The 22,279-nt window shown below is 38.9% G+C and overlaps 1 protein-coding gene across 1 annotated transcript in view; it reads right to left on the bottom strand.

Annotated features, from left to right (window-relative positions):
- Window positions 1-22,279, bottom strand: part of Atad1 (ATPase family AAA domain containing 1) — a 41,967-nt gene that overhangs the window by 18,092 nt on the left and 1,596 nt on the right. Inside the window, exons 2-6 of the mRNA XM_052187127.1 lie at window positions 18,845-19,019; window positions 13,086-13,184; window positions 9,756-9,876; window positions 6,553-6,753; window positions 1,949-2,055 (exon numbers count right to left, since the gene is read on the bottom strand). Of these exons, the coding sequence (XP_052043087.1) occupies window positions 1,949-2,055; window positions 6,553-6,753; window positions 9,756-9,876; window positions 13,086-13,184; window positions 18,845-19,019 (703 nt within the window). The remainder of the gene's footprint in view (window positions 1-1,948; window positions 2,056-6,552; window positions 6,754-9,755; window positions 9,877-13,085; window positions 13,185-18,844; window positions 19,020-22,279) is intronic.

Genomic DNA, 22,279 nt, shown 5'->3' with positions numbered 1-22,279 from the left:
CAAAACATTAGATTACAGGCTTGTGCGGTCTACACCAGCCAGTTTTGTTATGTTTTGAGGCAAGATCTCACCACATAACACAGGCTAACCTTAACTTTTGGAATCTTCCTGTATAATTCCAGCTACCTTCCCGGAGCTGGAATTACAGGTAGATAACCCAACACTCAGCCTATCTCTTATGAAAGTAAAATCAACAATGGTCATTTACTAAATTTGTCTTTAGGAATTACGTATTTTTTAAGTTAATTGTATTCCTTTTATGTGCATGAATACTTTGTGTGAATGCATTCATATGCACTGCTTTTGTATCCCTACTGAATCCATTAGAACTGGACTCACTTGTGGTTATAAGGCACCATGTGGTGTGTGTAGGGGTGCTTCTGATCCTAAGGTCCTGTTCCCCCAATTCGTTCTTGATCTAGCAGTAAAGAAGCTATGGGCCATGGGCCAATTGCTGGGCGGAAGGAACAGATAGATCCCTGCAGGAAGAGACAGATGCAAGGAGAGAGTTCGCCATGCTTCTGAGGGAGAAAAGTTAACCAGCCATGTGAAATCTTGGGCAGAGCAGTAGCCTGTGGCTGCTCCTATAGGCAGGTGGGTGGGTGGAAGTGTTTAGCTGGGACTAGATGTAACTAAACAACTAAAGTTGAGGGCAGGGGGAGAGATGTGGAGCTAAGAAGAGTATTGATAAGGGCACACTTCTCCAGGCAGGAGACAAGTAGCACCCAGAAATTGTGCCAAAAAGGCAAGTTGATGGAACAGCTACGTGTGTCTGTGTTTTTTATCCGTGGATTCAAAGGAAGCCCTGTTGGGGGCTGGTAGAGCAGCCCGTTCCCAGAGCTTAGCTACATGAAGCTGTGGATGCTGGAACTGAACCTGAGTCCTCTGCAAGAACAGCCAGTACTCTTAGCTGTCAAACCATCTCTCCTCCCCCAATGTTACAATTTGTTTTTTAAGAATAGTTTATTTGAGGAAAAAACAAAGAATAACTAGGAACACCAAATTGAAAATATTCAGTATCATGGTAGTGAATCTGTCAAAAATCAGTATTTTCAGGGAAAAAAATATAGGAGCAAAATAAATTATCTGATTGGCTACAGTTATAAAATTTCCAGTTTTTCCTGAAACGGGACCTCATAATGTTGTTCAGGTTGGCCTTAAACCTTTATACATTTTCAGTCTCAGCTTCCCGTATAGCTAGGACAACTGGTGTGGCCAGACTGCAGGGTCTGTCTTGATTAGTGGATCCCATAGCAGCACGTGCAAGAGAACACATGGGCAGCTCATGGGATCAGATTACAGTATTGTGTTTCACACACACCTTTACCAGAAATGACACGAGTTTGGCTTATATTTGCAGAGTTAAGACGACTTGTGAAGGGGCTTGAGAAATGGCTCATTGGATAGAACACTGGCTGTTCTTCGAGAGAACTCAGGTCCAATTCCTAGCACTTACATGGCAGCTTCCAACTGTGTATAACTCCTGTTGCAAGGGATCTGACACCCTCATACAGACATACCTACTGAAAACACCAATGTACATAAAATAAAAATAGATTAAAAGAATAATAAATATATTTTTAAAAAAGACTATTTGTGAAGTCTCATTTCTCATTTTAATTTTGTATTCTCCTCCTATATACAGACCATTATTTTTTGTTATGGCCACTGATGTAGAGGCAAATACATATCATTATTGAGTATATGTACTCTGAAGTTCAGAGTCACACAGCAGCAACTATACAGGAAGTGTGAGCTCTTCTAGTTATATAAACCTGATGGTAATCATTAAAATGGTTCAAGCTGATAAAAACTATGTTCTTTTGGCTCACTTAGCACTAAATATAAAAATAATGAAAGATTTTTGTTCAGAAGTACAGTGAAAGACCTGTAAGACTTCTACTGATAACAAAACGACACACGTTTCTGGAAGCTTTTGCTCAAATACCTGGCAGCTGTGATCGGTGTCCAGTCCATCCCACAGACTCATGAACTGAGCTTTCATCATCGCTGTAGCTTCATGGTCAGAACTGGAACGATTTCGTAGAAAAGAGTCTAAAAGAAAATGGTTCTTAACCTTAGTAACTAATGATGGATAGTTTATTCATTGTATAATTTAAGACTATTGAAAAAGCTGTGAAGTTCATAAAACAACAAAGAGGGTTGGGGATTATTTATGTTGTTTCAGGTATTATCCTGATAAAGACAATCCTGGTCAATTACTGAGCAAATCAGAACACAATCAGTTCATAATCTTTCTAGCCCAAATACACATTAATGTCAACATACCGAAGAGATACAAAATACAAAGGTTTGAAGGTGAAAGGCCAGACAGGGGCCAAGTAGAGAATCGTGGGAGAGCTTAGGAGTACAGCCCTACTTTTCCAGTTACCTTAATCCTTTATGTTTTAAGTATGCCATCATATACACCCCCCAATCACATTCTGTAGGTAATAAAGAAAAAGAGAAAATGCCTAAAGTACTATTAAGGGAGAAAATGTAAAATGTAAAATGTTTTATAACGTGTGCTTGCATGCACGTATACACATGAATGATAAAAAGATTTAAGTAAACAAAATGTAGAAAGTTTTAAGACAATTTTGCATTCCCTTTTAAACTATTTTCTACTGTCAAATAAAAAACATTTCATAAAATACTTTCTTAAAAAGAAGATAAAAGTAGACATGTAACCCAGCACTCAGGAGGCCAAGAGAGAACTGCCAGTTCAAGGCCAGGCTGGGATACACTGCGTTCTAGGTCAGCAAAGGATACAGAGTAAAAACCTCTCAATAAGCAAGGAAGGAGAAAAAGAATAAAAAAATTAACAAATGGAAGGGAAAGTTTCTTTCAGAACGCCAAAAAATTGAAAAGTGTTACATCCAAAGAAGGAAAGCAAAATCAAGTCTTGCAAAATTAAGTCTTGTATTTTCTAGTACAATCCCTATTTCAAGTGGTTTGTTTAGCCATATAATAAATCACTAGCATTACTAAGTAACTATCTTTGCACTGAAATCTACAGCTCAAAGTTTATCAATTACAAATGAAAGTGGCATGAAAATATGTTACAGTATATTAGATACATGCTTTAAAAAAAAAAAGAAAAATTCCTAGAGAAGAGGCATGGAACTGCACACCTTTAAGGCCAGCACTGAGGCTAAGGCAACACGGGGTAACTTTCAAGGTCAGCCTGGGATCTCAAGAACAGGCCAAGATATAGGGCTCCCACATCTCTGAGTCCACCTCAAAGCCGGGCGGTGGTGGCACATGCCTGTAATCCTAGCACTCTGGGAGGCAGAGGCAGGCATATTTCTGAGTTTGAGGCCAGCCTGGTCTACAGAGTGAGTTCCAGGACAGCCAGGCTATACATAGAAACCTGTCTCGAAAAAACCAAAAATCCAAAAACCAAAACAACAACAACAAAAAAACCAAAACAACAAAGAAGTACAAACTACAAAAAAGTACTACAAGATAGTCCTGCATATTCTGGATGCTTCTAATTTTACATAATCTTTTTATTACAGGACTATGAATCAGACTGCTATCTATACTGGGTAAAGTCTAGTCACATACTTTTTTAAGATGAACATTAAAAATTTACCTGCCTAATTTAACCTTAGTTATCTTCACTATCAAGAAGCAGTGTTACATAACGTTTGAAATAATATGAACACTCCACAATGCTCCATAAACACAGACATTTCAGTAACTATGTTCAATGAAAATACACTACAAACTTATAAGAGACACAGTTAAATAGCCATGATTTGGAACAGCAACAAGATAGAAAAAGACAGGCAAATACTAACAAAAGACCACTGGATTATCAGGGTATCGAGGCTCACTCCTGAAGTCAGGATTTAGACTGAGTTTCAGATACGCCTGGGAGAAAGCCAATCTTAGAAGAGGAAGAAAGGGAGAGAAGACAGGAAGAGAAGGAAAAGACAAGACATGTCTGTTTCCAAGGCATGTTCCTACATAAGCTCAGGTTGGCTTGGAACGTAACATGTAGCTGAAGATCTGATCTTGAACTTCTGATTCACCTACTCTGCCTCTCAAGCGCTAGGACCACAGTGCATGTAGCACCACACTTGGCTTGGATAAGGTATATTTTAAGGAAGCTAATGTGTACTTGATAAATTATGTTTCAACAACAGGACAACCATGTGTAAATATATAAATGCTGTGCTCTGGTGTAGAAATAGAACATGTGCATACCCTGCAAAAGAGCCAATAGTTCTCCTAGACTCAAAACGGTAATAAAGGAAAACTCAACATGTGACATTATGTTTGGTGATAGCTTTTACACAAAACATTCAAAGCATAAACTCTTTTAAAATGGGATATTGTTGCAGGATAGTGGTGGCACAAGCCTTTAATCCTAGCACTCCAGAGGCAGAAGCAGGTGGATCCTCATGAATTCAAGTTCAAGGCCAGCCTGGTGGGAAGAAAGAAAAACCCAGCGACAGGGCTATACAGAGAAACCTTGTCTCAAAAACAAAAACAAAAAAAAAAAAACCCAAACCAAAACCAAAAAAAAAACCCATGTACCTTACAGGACTTCTATTCCAAACAAACATGTACTTGAACCCAAAAAGCTAACAACTTAACTTTAAAAGGGGGCAAGATCTGAATACTTGACCAAGAAGTTCTGTAGATGGTAATTACGCATGAGTGTGGTGTATACAATGTACATAGCCAAAGAGTTTAGTTTCATTTTAAGACACAGTCTCCTTCTATGGCCCAGGTCAGCCTTGAACTCACACAAACTGAGTCTCAGCCTCTTAAGGACGGGGGTTACTGTGGTGAGCCACCGTGCCTGGGAAGCCTAGGCTTTATAAAAGAAGCAGGTGTGTACAGTGTTTCAAGAGAAGGAAAAGAATAAAGATCTTCAAAGGTGTACAAGCATTGCAAACAGTTGTGAGCCACCTGATAGAGACTGGGAGTCAAACTTAGGTCCTCTGGAGGATTAGCAAGTGTTCTTAACCAGTAGGCTGCACAGAGCTATTTTGGGGTGTCAACCACAGGGTAGGAACTTGACATTGGCCAAGGACAAGGGCAGGAATCTGACTTTAGGGCATAATAGGGAAGTAGGTTACAGCAGGAATTTTTATCCTAAGGTGGAGTACTCAGAGTGAACTTGACATTGGAAAAGGTGAACTTCTCCCAGTCTAAGTAGAGCACAGATTCTAGTCAGGATGGACTAGGGTGGAGTGCTCAGGTTAAGTTCATAGTTCCTCCAGGTCTACAAATTCCTGAATTAAGCAGGTGACCCACCCAGCTGCCTGAGCAGCAAGAACCACCAGACAACTTCTCCGGAACTCAGCCCGGAGTCTGGGGGGAGGGGCTTGCCCAAACTGTTAAATGGTCTGACCACCATTGAAGTTGGGGCCTGGGTAAACTATGGTCCTGGCCTCCTTCTTTTCGCCCCTTCCCCATCCATCCCTCAGTTTCTCTTGCAGGAAACCAGTTCGCAGTAGCTGCAGGCAGCTACAGAATACAACAGTAGGTCATCTTTACAGCCCCATAATAATGTATTTTAGCAAGAACAAAAATGTTGATAAGCCAAGAAGTTTGGAGTCTACTAAAATTCAGGGCCTAGAAGATAAAATGGGTAACTGGTGATCTATAGTGAGTTCTAGGACAGCCAGGACTACACAGAGAAACCCTGTCTCTGAAACAAACAAACAAACAAAGGTAAGAGCCTTTTTGTTTCTTCGAAGTTGACTGTCCAAATGGGAAAAAAATAAAATTAAATTTCTAACTCACATTATATGTTTAAAAAAAAAAAAAAGACAAACCTTTGATTCTTCTATTAGCCTCCCCAGTTCTGGGACTACAGGCATTCCCCCTGCCCTCCCCTCAGTTTAGTGTAATACTTTCAAGAACACGTCATCCCAAAATTAAAGATATTCAGCTTCTAGATATTTATCATAGACAATCATGTGCATAAGAAAATATTTACATGTGTAAGTCTACAACATATATGCTATTTGAAACTGAGAAGAGACATCCATCAATCAAATAGAGTAAACAAACTACAGCCCATTATGCATCATGGGAATTACACATGGCATATTAGAATACCTTTTGAGGCTAGCATGGCTCAGAGGTAAAGGCTATAACTGCACAAACCTGTTAGCATGACTTTGATCCTCTGGTCCTGTGTAAAAGGGAAGAACCAACTCTACCAAGCTGTCCTCTGACTTCCACATGACACAGTCACCCACAAAATTCTTTAAAAATGGGGTTGGAGAAATGGCTCAGCAGTTAAGAGCACTTGACTACTCTTCCAGAAGTCTTCTAGAGGTTTCAATTCCCAGCAACCACATGGTGGCTCACAACAATCTGTAATGGGATCTGACACCCTCTTCTAATATGCATGAAGACAGTGTATACTCATATGCATAAAATACATGAATAAATAAATCTTTAAAAAAAAAGAACAAATCTTTTCATTTTTCATAGACCTAGATAAATACTAAAATTAAATCTGTTTCTCTATATAGCACCTTTAAATGGCTTTTTAAACTGCTCACATAGGAAATAGCATACCTATTTCATCAATAAATATGATAGAAGGCTGTAGCTTTATGGCAAGGGAGAAAACGGCAGCGGCCAGTTTTTGAGATTCTCCATACCACTTATCAGTCAGTGTCGAAGGCTGAAGGTTAATAAACCGACAGCCTGCTTCTTTGGCTGTTGCTTTGGCAATTAATGTTTTCCCACAGCCTGGAGGTCCATACAGAAGAACACCTGGAAATCAAAGTTATTTTATTATCTTAAAGAAAATAAGGATTTCATTACTTTACATGCTAATCAACATAGAACTAATATCATATACAATAAAAAAAATCTCAATATTCAATTCCTCTATTAATTTAATAGTAGAAATGCCTTCTAGCTTCATAAGCGGACCTCTGTAGCATCTTGATAATAACTAGGTAAAAGGCAATTTCCACACAGACTGTGGCAAACGCATTTGCCATTGCTCAGATTAATGTGTCAGCAAAAAGGACATAACGTCTTTTCCCGGATACTCATCTTCTCTAAAAAGGAACTTTCAGCCAGTACCATTAGAATTTCCAAAGGATTAAATTATGTTATCCCCTTTTCTCTTTATTGACAACAATCTTCCCTAAATACAAATAAGGTGGTTAATATTTTAACACATCAAGAGATCTTAACAGGTTAAGGTCTTTTGGCAATCATTACTGTTTCTCAGTTAAATGGGGTAGCAGTTTTTGAATCATCCCTAAAATTATGGTCCTAGTCATAAATTATCGATAGACAGGTTTGGAATTTTAATCTAGTCTTACATAAATTAAAGCTCAGTTTTTTTCATACAACAATACTTTAGAAATGACAACATACATAGATGGTACATGATGAAATAAACTGAGAACTTTTTGGAACTATCCAATATTGTCTCAAACATAACAAAAGTTAACTTCAAAACAAAATGTGTGGTGGTGGCTCACGCCTTTAATCCCAGTGATCAGGAGGCAGAGGCAGGCAGATTTCTGAGTTCAAGGCCTGGCTGGTCTACAGAGCTAGTTCCATGACAATACATCCTGTCTGGAAAAAATAAAAAATAAAACCAAAGCAAGAGAAAAACATCTGTGATACATTTTCCCTTCAAAAATACTTTAAATATTTTTAAATGAAAATTTTGAAGCTGTTTCCACAATGTTAACACAATTTTGTCATCAAACTTTTCCTTAAAGTGTCCACATAATTTCTCACTGGTATTAATTTTTTAAGACTAAAGTAATATCCATCAGTCCAAGTATAATCATTTTAAACTAAGCTTTCTAAAAAGCCATCTATAAGCTTTGTTTTTACCAGCAATTATAAATATTTTCAAGCAGTCTTTTCTTTTATTGAAGGGTCGCTTGTGCTCTGTAGCTAAAGAGGCTACATGTTCTCTCCCTCAGCCTCCATAGTGCTGAGACCAAAGGCACCTCCAACCATGCCTGCCTCTTCTCTGCAATTTTTTTTTTGGATTTATTTTTTTCGAGACAGGGTTTCTCTGTATAGCCCTGGCTGTCCTGGAACTCACTCTGTAGACCAGGCTGTCCTCAAACTCAGAAATCTGCCTGCCTCTGCCTCCCAGAGTGCTGAGATTACAGGCATGCGCCCCCACCGTCCAACTTCTCTGCAATTTTTAACTAAGTCATTTAGGTGTTTAAAATGTCTATTGTCTTGTTTTGTAGGGTAGTCATGTAAAACAATAAACAATAGTAATGCAATGCCATTTCATTTAAAGCTAAAAATACATTTAAAATCATATTTTAATGTGGAATGCACACCTAGCTAGTAGCAACCTTTTGCAAATTAGTTAAATCTTGGCATTTTTTAGGACAAAGTGCAGATACAAAGGGCCCAGGATTTTACACTTTAAGGTATAGCATCACTTCACAAATACACACAGTACTTTAATAATCTGATTTGCTTCAAAGAATTCATTTATCACTTTGAATATTTTACCCTTGTGTGGTTACCCTTAATTTTTAGCAGATTAAGATTTTCCACTCCTTCCTCCTCACAGATAGCATTCTTAACTATGCAGTTACTAGTGTCTAAGGATTAAATGTGAAGTATAAACTTATAAGTGTCATAATCTCCTGGTAGATGGAGACATGACAGATAAAGTGCACAAGAGAGATGTCGACGTCAATGCGTGACCAGAGCTGCTGAGTCTCACGTACGACATGAGTGCTATCTGTGAAATAAATTCTCCATTACATGTCTTACTCACATACGACATGAGTGCTATCTGTGAAATAAATTCTCCATTACATGTCTTACTCTCCATTCCAGTATGGATATACTTTCACCAACATTCTAATGGTCTCGAATTAGCAGTGAACCTAGCAAAGCAGCACCTTTCTGAATTGCTATTTAAGTGATCTCCATGATGTTAATATGTATACTGGCTAATAAATCAATAGTTCTGAAAGCTAATATAAAACACTGTACAAACTTCTCAGTTTCCTTGTACTAATCTGATATTTCCATAACAGGTGCAACAAATCAAAAATGTTTCATTTTATAAAATCTTAAAAATTTATAGCCCCTTTAAGATTAATCCAGTGCATATTTCCAGCTCATTCTTGCAAGTGTTGTAAGCCATGGACATCTAAAACTAAACTGCTAAGAGGAAAAATAAAATCACTAGAGCTGTGAACCAACAAAATCCTGGCTTGCTTGAAAATAAAACCAAAAGAAATTTGTGACTTTTAAAAGAAAAATGTTTTTAGACCTAATTTTCCAAATTTCAACTTACTTCTAAGAAATCGACAAATGCCAGGCAGTGGCACACGCTGTAATCCCAGCACTTGGGAGGCAGAGGCTGGTGGATCTCTGAGTGTGAGGCCAGCCTGGTCTACAGAGTGAGTTCCAGGACAGCCAGGGCTACACAGGGAAACCCTGTCTCCAAAAAATCAAATCCAAAAAAAACCAAAAAAAAAAAAAAAAGAAGAAGAAGAAGAAGTAGTCAACAAGCATTTCAAATAAAGGAATTATTATACAATGGAATTCACCAAAATTTCTGAAGTGGAATGAGTAAATATTTTAAACTTGTTTTTGTCTCAGGAAAAGAAAAGTTCTTCATGAAACAATTCATTGAACATTGAACCTTGGCATTCTAAGAATCTAATTTCATGGAAAACAATGGCTAAAGGAAATGGAAATTCAGTGTTTTTTTTTTTTTTTAACCCTCTTAATGCTTAGGCAAATACATATACTAAACATACCTTTTGGAGGCTGCAGAAGTCTGGAATTCTCAAACAAATGTTTCTTTTTGATAGGTAAGATGACTGTGTCTTTCAGATCTGTAATGACATCATCTAAACCTGCTATATCACTCCAAGTAACCTGGTAAAAGTTAAAGTCAACATGAATTTCACAACATATACATACAGACACCCAATGGCAAATCATTTTATAATCTAAAAATTACATGTGAATAAAAGGTTAAAGCTGTAGATAATAAGTAAAAACTCTTCATGAGAGTAACTAAATTAATGAACTCTATGACACTAAAAAGAATAATTTAACAATTTCTTATTACTGAACAAAGCACCGAGCTCAGTAGCAGGAGAGCTTGCCTAGCATATGAGGCTCTTGCTAGGTTCAGTTCCAGCAACAGAAGAACAAGAAGCACATCGCACACAAAATCTGTAATTGAATAAGGTAAACTCATTCCGCTCATGAGGAAGAAATACTGAGAACAAACTTACACAAATAATTTAGCACTGTCTACTAGGGAAGAATTTACCGGGAATATAATTATATTCATTCTGAAACACAATTAGTTTTAGAAACAAGAGATATACCTATGAAATTGCCCTTGTAATTTTTATTAATGAAAAGTCCAACTACTGAGCTGCGGAGGATGGCAAGAAGAAACCGTTGCCACGAGAGCATGGACACGGAGCTCAGATCCCTCGAGTCCACATGAGGCAGCCGGGCATAGCAGCCACCTGTAATCCCAGGATTGGGGAGGCCGAGGCTCTTGGGGACAAACTAAAAAGCTAGACTTAGCCAGACCCACATGTGTCTCAATAAAGTAGAAAGAGCAATTAAAGCTACCTGATGTGAACCTCTGACCTCTACTATGCCCATGGATAATATACCTTGACTCTCATGTTCATACACATGCAAAGACATACATACATGAACTCACATCATATACATATATTCAAATAAGTAAGCAAACAAAACATCAAAACTTTATGAAGTATCTTAGTAAGTTATAAGTAGATAGAAATGTAGATATATATGTTGAGATTTGGTCTGTTGCTGTGTATTGTAATGCTAAATTCTGTATCACAGGGTCTAGTTCCCTCAAGACGAGTGAATTCTCACATATGCCAGCTTTCGTTGTGCAAACCTTGTCTCTTAATTTAAAATTTTTGGTTAATAAAGATACCTAAAGCTGAGCAGAAGAGATGCAGGAAAGGCTTTGGTTCCCTGGCTCAGGGTCTGAGGAGGGAAGGAGGAAGAATATGCTGTGGGAAGATAGATCGTGACAGACTATGAGGGCAGGCCTGTTGGGAGTAGGAGTGGCCCAGGTGGAACATGGCAAGTGCTATCTTGGGGTTATTAACAGGAAGTAGACAAACTAGCACAGGGGGCTGTGATGGCTTGTATATGTTCAGTACAGGAAGCATTAGAAGGTGTGGCCCTGTTGGAGATGTGTCACTGTGGGTATGGGCTTTAAGACCCTCATCCTAACTGCCTGGAAGTGAATATTCTGCTAGTCTCCTTCAGATGAAGATGTAGAACCCCCAGCTCCTCCTGCACAATGCCTGATTAGATGCTGCTATGTTCTTGCCTTGATAATGGACTGAACCTCTGAACCTGTAAGCCAGCCCCAATTAAATGTTGTCTTTATAAGACTTGCATTGGTCATGGTGTCTATTCACAATAGTAAAACCCTACCTAACACAAGGGTTGATATCTATCCAGCTTTAATGCTTATTATAAATATAAAGGTTCTGTGTCTTTTATTTGGGAACTAAAAGATCTAAGGTGGGGTAGAAACCTCAAATAATATTTACTGATACATATATATTTTTAAGTAGTATAGAAAAATCTTCTAAGCCATTAATCCGAGAACACAGTAGGAAGAAGCAGGTGGAGCTTTTGAGTTTGAAACCAGCCTGGTGTACAGAGTTCATTCCAGTTCAGCCAGGTTCTACAGAGAAACCCTGCCTTGAAACCCACCCTACCCCACACCCCAAAATAAAAATCTTCTGAACTTGACTTTTAAAAATAAATGGGAGTAAAATGTGTGCTGAAGAGGTGGCTCAGCAGTTAAGAACAATGGCTAATCTTTCAGAGAATCCAGGTTCAATTCCCAGAAATCCACATGACAGTTCATCTATAACTCCAGCTCCAGGGTATCTGACAGTTTCTGCCCTCCAAAGGCATTAGGCAAGCATGTGGGGCACAGATATACATGTAAGGAGAACATTAATGCATATATAAATAAATACACAAAGACATAAAAATAAAATAAATAAATTACAGGGAATCTTGGTATACAGCTGTGGTCAGAACTCCTTACTAAATTCAACCCCCAGCACTACACACCCACACCAAAAGAAAAAAGAAAAGAAAAGAAAATTAAAGTCAGCCCAGCCCTCACTCCAACTAGCACAGCAAATGATCAAGTTAGAGGCAACACTTTACCATGCATTCACTCTCTTTAAACTTGGGTTAGGAGTCTAAACAAGTAGACAAATATGAGGAAAAAAACAGAATACCAGTTGTAAGCGAAACAAAATTGTGTATTAGTACATCCTTATTCAGAAACAATACAATTGCCTCTCCTTTCCCACAAAATGCTGACACTGTAAATTCTTAAGTAAAACCCAAAGTAGGAGCTTAATTCTAGTGTGTATGTATGTGTATGTTTATTTGTGTGTGTATCATTAATGTTACGAGTAAGTCTATCCTGTCTACTTGTTACTACACGTCCTGTGCCGTCTCACACCTAGATATGCAGTTATCACAGTAGACCTGAGACAGCATCTTTAACAAGCTCATCTGACTATTACTACTATCTGGAAACTCAGATTTGGGGAAAATTCCCGACCATTCCTTGACAAGAACAGCTCACTGTGCTTAAACAGCATTAACAGTACGGTTTATGGAGAGTAACTCTCTTCCTTGTAGGAGTATGGAATTTTGGCGCACACACATGGAAAAGAAGTCTGTTTGCATGGGTCACATCCCGTGGAAACACTAGATGGTGTCTCCAGTCATCTTTCTGGTGGTGACATTGCACACACACAGTCGCATGATGCAGTACTGAACAGTCTTGTGATAGCAGCAGAAAGCACTCTCAGAAACATGAGCCTGGCTTTCTCCAGGCTCTGTTCCATTCCTTTCTGTTGCTGCTGTCTTGTATATACTTATTGCAATGAATCACGGCTGTGCCTGCAACTATGCTGAGTCCCTCCTCAGTCCTAGAGACCCGCTGACATCCGTCTTCCAGATCTTTTGACACAGACTGACAGACAGCCCCCATCCCAAAAAAGGAAAAGGTTTAAAAAAGTAAGGTGAAAGATACGCACATGCATATTAAGAGGATCTACTAGATGAGCAGCGATACTCATCTCATATTCTGAAAGCTTCACATTTTTCACACCAATTTGCTTCATCAGTTTTTCCGCCTAAAAAGAAGAAAAAACAATAATCTGATGTTTAAACACTGACATTTCAAAACACATAAAGAAGTCTGAAGAGCAATGAACAGCAAGATGAAACTCTTCCAGGGATACTCTAGGCTCCTTGTGAATTCTTTCGGGTTCAAAAGAATTGGCGATCCACTCTATTGAAACCAACAACATTTAATCAGCTTTTGATAAAGAAAGGCTGGGCTGACATTGGGGCAGAGGAATAATCTCAGCATTTGGAGGCCGAAGACTGAGTTCAAGGTGGGCCTGTAATCCCGCAATAGAGGCAGAAGCTGGGTGAGAGGTGGGCGCGCACTCCCATGGTAGAAGCAGAAGAGGTAAGGCCCTCCTCTGCCACTGAGCAAGCTCAAGCTCATCCTGGGCTGCAGGAGACCAGACTCAAATCGTGTGTGTGTGTGGGGGGGGGGGGGGGGGTTGGGGAAGAGAGAGAGAGAGAGAGAGAGAGAGAGAGAGAGAGAGAGAGAGAGAGAGAGAGAGAGAGACACATGACTGAAAAGGTCAGAAAGCTCCAATGGCTCCCACAGACCTGGGAGTGGTTTTTTTCTTTCCTAGTAGGATTATTAATGACAGTTACAGGTGTGATGTCAAGATAAATGCCCACTGAATTAAGAATCAAAAACACTGGACAATGGACTTTGCTTCCTTAATAAGGAATCTAAAACAGTTATTCAACTTCCTTCAAATTATCAAAGTATCCACAAGAAGTATACTTTCTTTTTTTTTTCTTTTTTTATGTCCCATAGGCCTTCACATGCATCTGTAGAGGAGCAGAGGCTTTTACTCTAATAGCTTCTACTTATCTTTTTTTTTTTTTTTAGTGGTGCACATCCTTTATTTTATTTTTTTAAATTAGATATTTTCTTTATTTGCATTTTAAATGCTATCCCCTTTCCTCATTTCCCCTCTGAAAACCCCCTATCCCATCCCCTCTCCCCCTGCTCACTCTCCCACCCACTCCCACCTCCCTGTCCTAACACTCCCCTACGCTGGGGCATCGAGCCTTCACAGAACTAAGGACCTCTCCTCTCATTGATGTCCAACAAGGCCATCCTCTGCTACATATGCAGCTGGAGCCATGGATCCCTCCATGTGTACCCGAGAGCTCTGGGGGTACTAGTTGGTTCATATTGTTCCTCCTATGGGGTTGCAAACCCTTTCCACTCCTTGGGTCCTCCATTGGGGACCCTGTGCTCAGTCCAATGGATGGCTGTGAGCATCCACCTCTGTATTTGTCAGGCACTGGCAGAGCACACATACTTTCAAATTTTGAAATAATGTTACAATTCTTTTAACAACAAAGATCCAAGCAACTAATGACAGTAAAGATGACTTGAAATAGCATACAATGACTTGAAATAACATACATGCATATTCTTGAAGCAGTCAAATACCATAGAGCTTTAAGTCCTAGCAATGCAACCAAGTTTTCAGACAAAACTGAAACAATGATAGACATATCCTGATTTTGCAAGCAAGCCAAAACATAGTAAATGAATGCATTCAGATTTCAGGAAGTAGGAGTGATTTTTTTCTCTTATCATGATGAACAGGCCAAAGTTTATCATGAAGATTAAGTAATTTATCAGGGGCTGGTAAGACAATTCAGCAAGTAAGTGCTCTTGCCCCCAGGCCTGGCAACCTGAGCTCACCCGGAACTCACAAGGTGAGCTTCCTCCAAGTTGTCCTCTGACCTCCACACATGTACTGTGCAGTGGTGAGTATGCACACATACATACACCACACATATTAAATGCAAAAATATTAGTAATAATCATTCGCTCTAGATGAAATTAGCCATGGAAGGGAGCGGCGCTGAGCTGAAGCCACCCGCTCTGTAGCTTGTACTCTGATGACCACACACACCTGTCATCTTCTCCACGTGACATGGAGTTTCTGGTCACTGTTCTCCAACTCTGCATCAAGTCTACACCTACAGACTGACATTTCAATTAAGTGAACATTTTAAAACTCAGGTGCCCTGTTAAACCATGTTTTAAAAGGTTTCCATTTCTTTTCACTTTTATTTTCCTAAAATGCTTTTAATTGTGTAAGATTATGTTATTTCTCAGGGATATAGCTATGAGGAATTCCTATTATAGAGCCTGTGTTTATAGACAGACATGGTTCATAAGGAGAAACATGCTACTTTCTGAACAACACTGCACAGTCACACAATAAACCAATTTACTTACCCACTATAGTCAATGGCCAAAGTGCTTTCCAGATTCCTTTACCTCTTGAACATGCATACCTTCTCTTTCAGCACTATAAGTAAAGCTTTTGTGTCAGCTATTTAATTATATTTGTATCTGTTTTAGCACTGGTTAACATATTTTCCCCTGTATGTCTTGTACAGGCAAGGCTCAAAACCAGTGGATTTCAACAAGGGACATTGCACTCCCAGGGGACATTTGGCAATGTCAAAAATGCTTGGCTGTCACACTTGGAAGTGAAGATGGCACGCTACTATCAATATCCATTTTACAAGACATACAAGAAGCCCCTGCCCACATCTCAAGAATTATCAGGCCTACAATGCAGAGTACTGAAACTGAAAATCCCTGAGTTTTTCCTTATTAACTAGTTGCCCTGAAAATAATATTATATTTCACAATATTGTCTCTTTTGTTGTAGTTGTTTTGTTTTGTTTTTTTTGTTTGTTTATTTTTTTCAAGACAGGGTTTCTCTGTGTAGCCCTGGCTGTCCTGGAACTCACTCTGTAAACCAGGCTGGCCTTGAACTCAGAAATCTACCTGCCTCTGACTCCCAAGTGCTGGGATTAAAGGCGTGCACCACCAATGCCCAGCTCACAACTGTCTCTTAATAGCCTTTATCAATATATGTAATGTCCTAAACAACACACACACACACACACACACACACACACACAGACTGAGAGCCAGTGAGATGGCTCAGCAGGATGAGCATGCTGTGAAGCCTAAAGCCTGAAGACCTGCGCTTGGTCACCAGGACCTGCATGATGGAGGGAGACAACTACCACAGGGGTTCTCTGATCTCCACCACATCTCTACTGCAAGGGTGCGTGTGCCTGTGCCTGTGTGCGTGTGTGTATGTGTGTGTGTGTGTGTGTGTGTAAATTCACACACATAATTTTTTTTTAAAAGTTTATGGTTTATAGAAACAGAAAATACACAATCATTTACAATGTTTCTCTCCTGCAGTAAGTTTCATTTATAGCTTCAGGTTGTATTGAAACAGTTAACAGAAAAGATAAAAAGAGGGGTTGAAGAGATGGGTGAGCCATTAAGAGCAGTGACTGCTCTTTCAGATGACCCAGGTGTGACCTCCAGCACCCACATGGTGGCTCACACGCATCTGTACATGCAGTTCTGGGGAAACAGATATCCTCTCTAAGCCTGAGGAGTCGCCACTGTTATTAGTTGCCAAGGTTATATAACTAAAACATCCAATTACTGGAGTTTAAACCCTGGTTTCTCTAATGTGAAAGGCCCAGTCCTAAAGAACTAATGTTTCTCATTTAAGAAAGTAGGACATGATTAGTAAATAAATACAACACTAAAAACTACCTTCAAAATAACATGCCTCATGGACAAGTTATCCAATTGTCTGGTCTTGACACCATGAAGTAAGCTTCTAACTCTAGGCTGCTTTAATAGAAAAACAAAAATGCCTGGGCAAAAAACAATGTACATACAGTCTTATCTCTTAACCCTCAATGACAATCACACTTTCTCATCATCAACACTCGCCTCTTTTTAGAAGGTGGGCCTCATTCGTGCGGAGTGTCTCAGGACAGAAAATGATGGGACTCTAGGGGAAGGCAGGTTAAATAAAGAAGGAAACGACTGTGCTAACAGTGCCATGCTGTTTTTTTATCCTCTACACCATTTCATTGCCCTTTTGTGGCTTCCTTCCTTCCTTCAATGTACAGTACTGTTGTTTTAAATTAAGTAGGCCTTAAAATATTGTTATTTTTGCCTGAGTAGAGAAGAGAAAGTAGAAGGCCCAGAAGAAAGCAGAAAAGGGGCTATCACAGGGTAACATTTGATCTCTCAGGCTCTTCGTCAATCCCAGACAATACATGGTATTAAGAGTGAAAGTACAAGCCGGGTGGTAGTGGTGCAGACCTTTAATCCCAGCACTTGGGAGGCAGAGACAGGCGGATTTCTGAGTTCCAGGCTAGCCTGGACTACAGAGTGAGTTCCAGGACAGCCAGGACTACACAGAGAAACCCTGTCTTGGGAGGGGGGGGAGAGAAGGAAGAAAAAAAAGAAAAGTAAAGAAAAGAGTTAAAGTATAGAAGAACTATTAAATATTAAACAGGTCAGAAACACGGACATCCTCGGATGCTTCCACTGACATGAAGGAACAACAAAAGCAACATATTAAATAATTAACAAGGAGTCTGAATTATTTAGACATCTTTAACATCTTTTCCTTTTATAATTAGTATATATAGTTCTCTCTCTTATGATTGTACTATATAATTCTGAGTTGCTAGCTAATGTTAAAAAAAAAAAAAATTCAGGCCAAGTGCTGGAGGCACAAGCCTTTAACCCCAGCACTCGGGAGGCAAAAGGCAGGCGGATCTGAGTTCCAGGACAGCATGGCTACACAGAGAAACCCTGCCTCAAAAAAACAAAATAAAATAAGTCTTTAAAAACAAACATATAGGGGGCTGGAGAGATGGCTCAGCGGTTAAGAACACCGACTGCTCTTCTGAAGGTCCTGAGTTCAAATCCCATCAACCACATGGTGGCTCACAACCATTTGTAATGAGATCTGATGCCCTCTGCTGGTGAATTTGAAGACAGCTACAGTGTACTTACATATAATAATAAATCTTTAAAAAAAAAAAAAAGCAAACATATAGGGGAGGGGGAATATTGGGAAAGGTTTTACCATTGGCAATGTAAATGAAGATGATATTCAATAAAAATAAATAAATTAAAAAAACCAAATGAACACACACACACACACACATGCACACAGAGAGAGAGAGAACCAGAAAAAAAAAGCTAAAATGACGAAACTTAATCAAATTCTGACCTGAGAGTTAAACTGATTTCCATGATTTGAGGGTGTGTGGGAAAGAGGAGGGAGGAAGGATGGTGAGTTACACTATTACATTCAGGTACATAAAAAGTATCTTTTAAAAACCAATGGGGGAGGAGGGGAGCCGGAGAGATGGCTCAATGGTTAAGAGCACTGACTGCTCTTCCAGAGGTCCTAAGTTCAATTCCCAGCAACCACATGGCAGCTCACAACCGCCTATAATGAGATCTAATGTCCTCTTCTGGTTTGTCTGAAGACAGCTACAGTGTATTCACATACATAAGATAATAAATCTTTTAAAAAAATAAAAAATAAAATAAAATAAAAACCAATGCTGGGCATGGCAGGTAGACAAATAGATCTCTTGATTCTTGTGTCAGAATCAAACAAATGCAATGCAGACAAAAACAAAACAAAAACCTCTATATTTTCATTTATCATTTTTCTTCTGATGTTCATTTACAGAGTAAGAAAAAGATTTTAAGGACTAATATGGAAAAGATGCAGCAATGGATCATCACGCAAATTTACATTTATAATCGGGTAAACAGTCTCTGCTGACACAGGAACATGACCGTCACGCCTGCCAGTCCTCATACCTGTTTCTGTGCTTCTACTTTCTGCTTCCTGGTGGGGTCAATTGCATCTACCATCCATTTAATAGTGAAGTACGTTACTGCACCAAATATCGTTAAACGGAAAATTAAACCGACAACTTCATTCCGACTCAATGGACGAGAAAAGGCTTCAGCATGTACCATCTTGGTTGTTAGCCTTAAAAAAAACACAGAGAAAAGTCACTAGGAAATAACCGTATTTGTTAAAATTGGGCAGGTTGACCTAAGTGAAAGAAACTAGCTTCTAGTCAAAAGAAAGCATTGCCCATCGATTAAGAAGTATCTCATTTGAAGGAAAACCATATGTTAAGTAAATAAACACATTAAAAGCCTGCCTTAGAAACTGAAGTAGGTTAGATACATTTAGTTATAAAATAAATAAATGCCTATGAAAAAGTAAAGTACATGGCTGGAGAGATGGCTCAGAGGTCCTGAGTTCAATTCCCAGCAACCATGTGGTGGCTCACAACCATCTGTAATAGGTTCTGATGCCCTCTTCTGGTGTGTCTGAAGAGAGCAAGGGTGATGTACTCATATGCATAAAATAAATAAGTAAATCTTTAAAAAAAAAAAAAAGGAAAGTACAGATATTATGTTACTCTTAGCTTTTAAGTATGATTTAAAAAAACCTGGAAAACAATGATTTTAATGTTAATCCAACTGCAGAAAAAGAGGCTAACAAGAAAATCCTTTACTAATACTAGAGTAAAAATGTCTTCAATTATATATAACAATACCAAGTCATTTGTCTCCCATATGGATGTTTCAAGTTTTTCAAAACCTGTTAAAATTTAAATATGGGCTTTCTTAATTGGTAAGTGACACTAAACTTTTTGAACCACCCTTTGCTTCCAACAACAAAGTAAATATGAAACAAGAGAACTTTCAAAAAATTTAAACCAAGAAAGTTATGTATCGAAGGACTAGGAATTTAGCCTAGCAAGTTTAAGATTCTGGGTTCGGTCAAGTGAAGAGGGGGAAGGAGAGGCTGAGGTTAAAGTATTTGCTTAATGAAAACAACAACAACAACAACAAAAACCCTGCAAACTATACATCTGACAAGTATCTGACAATACTATAATCTATAATGCATTTAAAAACTTTAAACACACACATCACCCAATCACTAAATGATAAACAGTCTAACGAGTTGAATAGACAGTTCTCAAGGGAATAAATACATACGGACAATAAATATTTGAAATGTTTAACATTTTTAGCCAGCAAAGAAATGCAAATTAAAACTGTCTTGATATTCCTTCTTACCCCCCCCCCCGTCAGACTGACTAACATCAATAAAACAAATAATGCCAGTGAGGATATGAGGAAGCAGGAATCATATCCATCCATCAGCAGATAAATATTTAGAGAAAATGTGATGCACAATGGGATTTTAGAAAGCTATAAAAAAGAAATTATCTTCAAGAAAATTAATGAAAACTGGAGATTATGGTAATTAAATAAGCAGGACTATAAAGACAAATGTTATAAGTTCTCGTAGCAAAATTTCAGTTATGAAGTAGCAAAACAATAATTTTATGGCTGGGAGAGGTTACTACAACATGAGGAACTGTATAAAAGGTAGCAGCACTGGGAAGGGTGAGGACCACAGGTCTACGGGAAGGAGGAAGGGAGGTATGGACTGATTATATGTGACATGAAAACCCAAGGAGGATCCTGGCATGGGGCTCATGCACGTAATCCCTGTGTCTGGGAGGCTGCAGGAGGCTGCTATGCACTAGACACCTACTGGAGTAGACAGTGAGTGTAAGACAGGTTGGGCTAAGATGAGACCCTAAATAACTCAGGAACAGGGTAAAAAGGAGGTGATGTGACTGCTTTTAAATATGGTATATCTTGAGCAACTCCAACAATCAGGTTTACTGCAGGAATTAGCTCCAGTGTCAAAGGCAACACTTTCACAAAAACAAGCTTATCAGGAGAGTCATGTGACATCACATTTTAGGAGATAGGTATCAATATCTAACAGTGCTGTTAAGCCTTGGTAGGTGCTGGGGGAAGGGAGGATAAGAAAACAATACTTATACATATTAACTCACCTAGGAAGAAATAAATCAGGATCTAGACTGCTCAGGTAGGTGCTGAGTGGGTATTACACTGATTAATATCCATGTTCCTTCTACTTCTAAAATAGTTACTTTTCTTACTACTGCTGAGTTAAAATACTTCTCCCTGGCTTCTCTGGAATAGCCCTAACATTTGTTGATAGTTGTGAAGTAAAGAAAAACTTCCCAATTCTCTCAGCCACCCCACAGCACTGTCAGACTTGTAAAGCATTTACAAGCAATCAGCCTTCTCCAGCTACTGGGAGTCATTCACACCACAACTATTTAAACAACTAACTGCAAGCTCTCATTTTGGATAAAGAAACTTTGGTCTAGGATGATAAGTAATTCAGTAAGAACTTAAAGAACATCTACAAAAAAAGAACCTACTATATTTGATGTATAATGGCTATTATATAATTACACAAAAGTACAGTGCAGCTATATTAATTACCAAAAAAAAAAAAAAGGGAACTGACTTAGCCACCAAATGATAATTGCCTCATGTAACGATACACAGAATGGCTAAGTTTCCATAGTTATTATCCATCTGTGTGGATTTCAAAAAATAGGACGCATGATAATCAACTTTTCAAAGGACCTGAACATTTTACTTTTGTTGTCTATATCTCAGTAAAGCTGCAAACACAGATGATAATGACCCAGTAGATGGGATAAGGACTTTGTTAACAATCTGTGAAAAGTCATGACATTCCGATAAAAAGTTTTGGTTTCAGTCAGAGCTGGGTCCAGTGGTACAAGCCCGTGAATCTCAGCCCTCAGCAGACTATTAGGAAGACTGAGGAGCTAAGGGAAAGGTTCAAGGCTAACCTGGGCTACACAGGGTTCAAGATTAATCTAAAGTGCATAAAACATCCCTGCCTCCAAAAAACAGGAGTTTAAATTGGCACATTGAAATTGCCATCTACTGGGCAGTCACTGCATTACAAGATAAATCAGGGCTATGGGCTCTTCCTAAAGCATATTTCCTTAAAGTCATGAAGACAGTTACAGTTTTTTGTTTTTGTTTATGGAAACAAGGTTTTTCCATGTAGTCTTGGATGTCTGGAACTCACTCTGTAGACACAGCTGTCCTCCAACTCAGAGATCCGCCTGCCCCTACCTGGTGACAGTAATATTTTTTTAATCCTATCTAAAAACCACCAACAGAAAAATCTCTTGCTTATATGTCTTCCTATTCCAATATTAACATCGACTCAAGGCAGACTTAAGACTACCGGGTATCCAGCACTCTGGGAGGCAGAGGCAGGCGGATTTCTGAGTTCGAGGCCAGCCTGGTCTACCGAGTGAGTTCCAGGACAGCCAGGACTACACAGAGATATCCTGTCTG

The sequence above is a fragment of the Apodemus sylvaticus genome, chromosome 1 (genome assembly GCF_947179515.1).
Source record: "Apodemus sylvaticus chromosome 1, mApoSyl1.1, whole genome shotgun sequence".
Classification (NCBI taxonomy): Eukaryota; Metazoa; Chordata; class Mammalia; order Rodentia; family Muridae; genus Apodemus; species Apodemus sylvaticus.
Note: the sequence above shows the minus strand (reverse complement) of the source record. Positions and strands in the feature narration are given on the sequence as shown.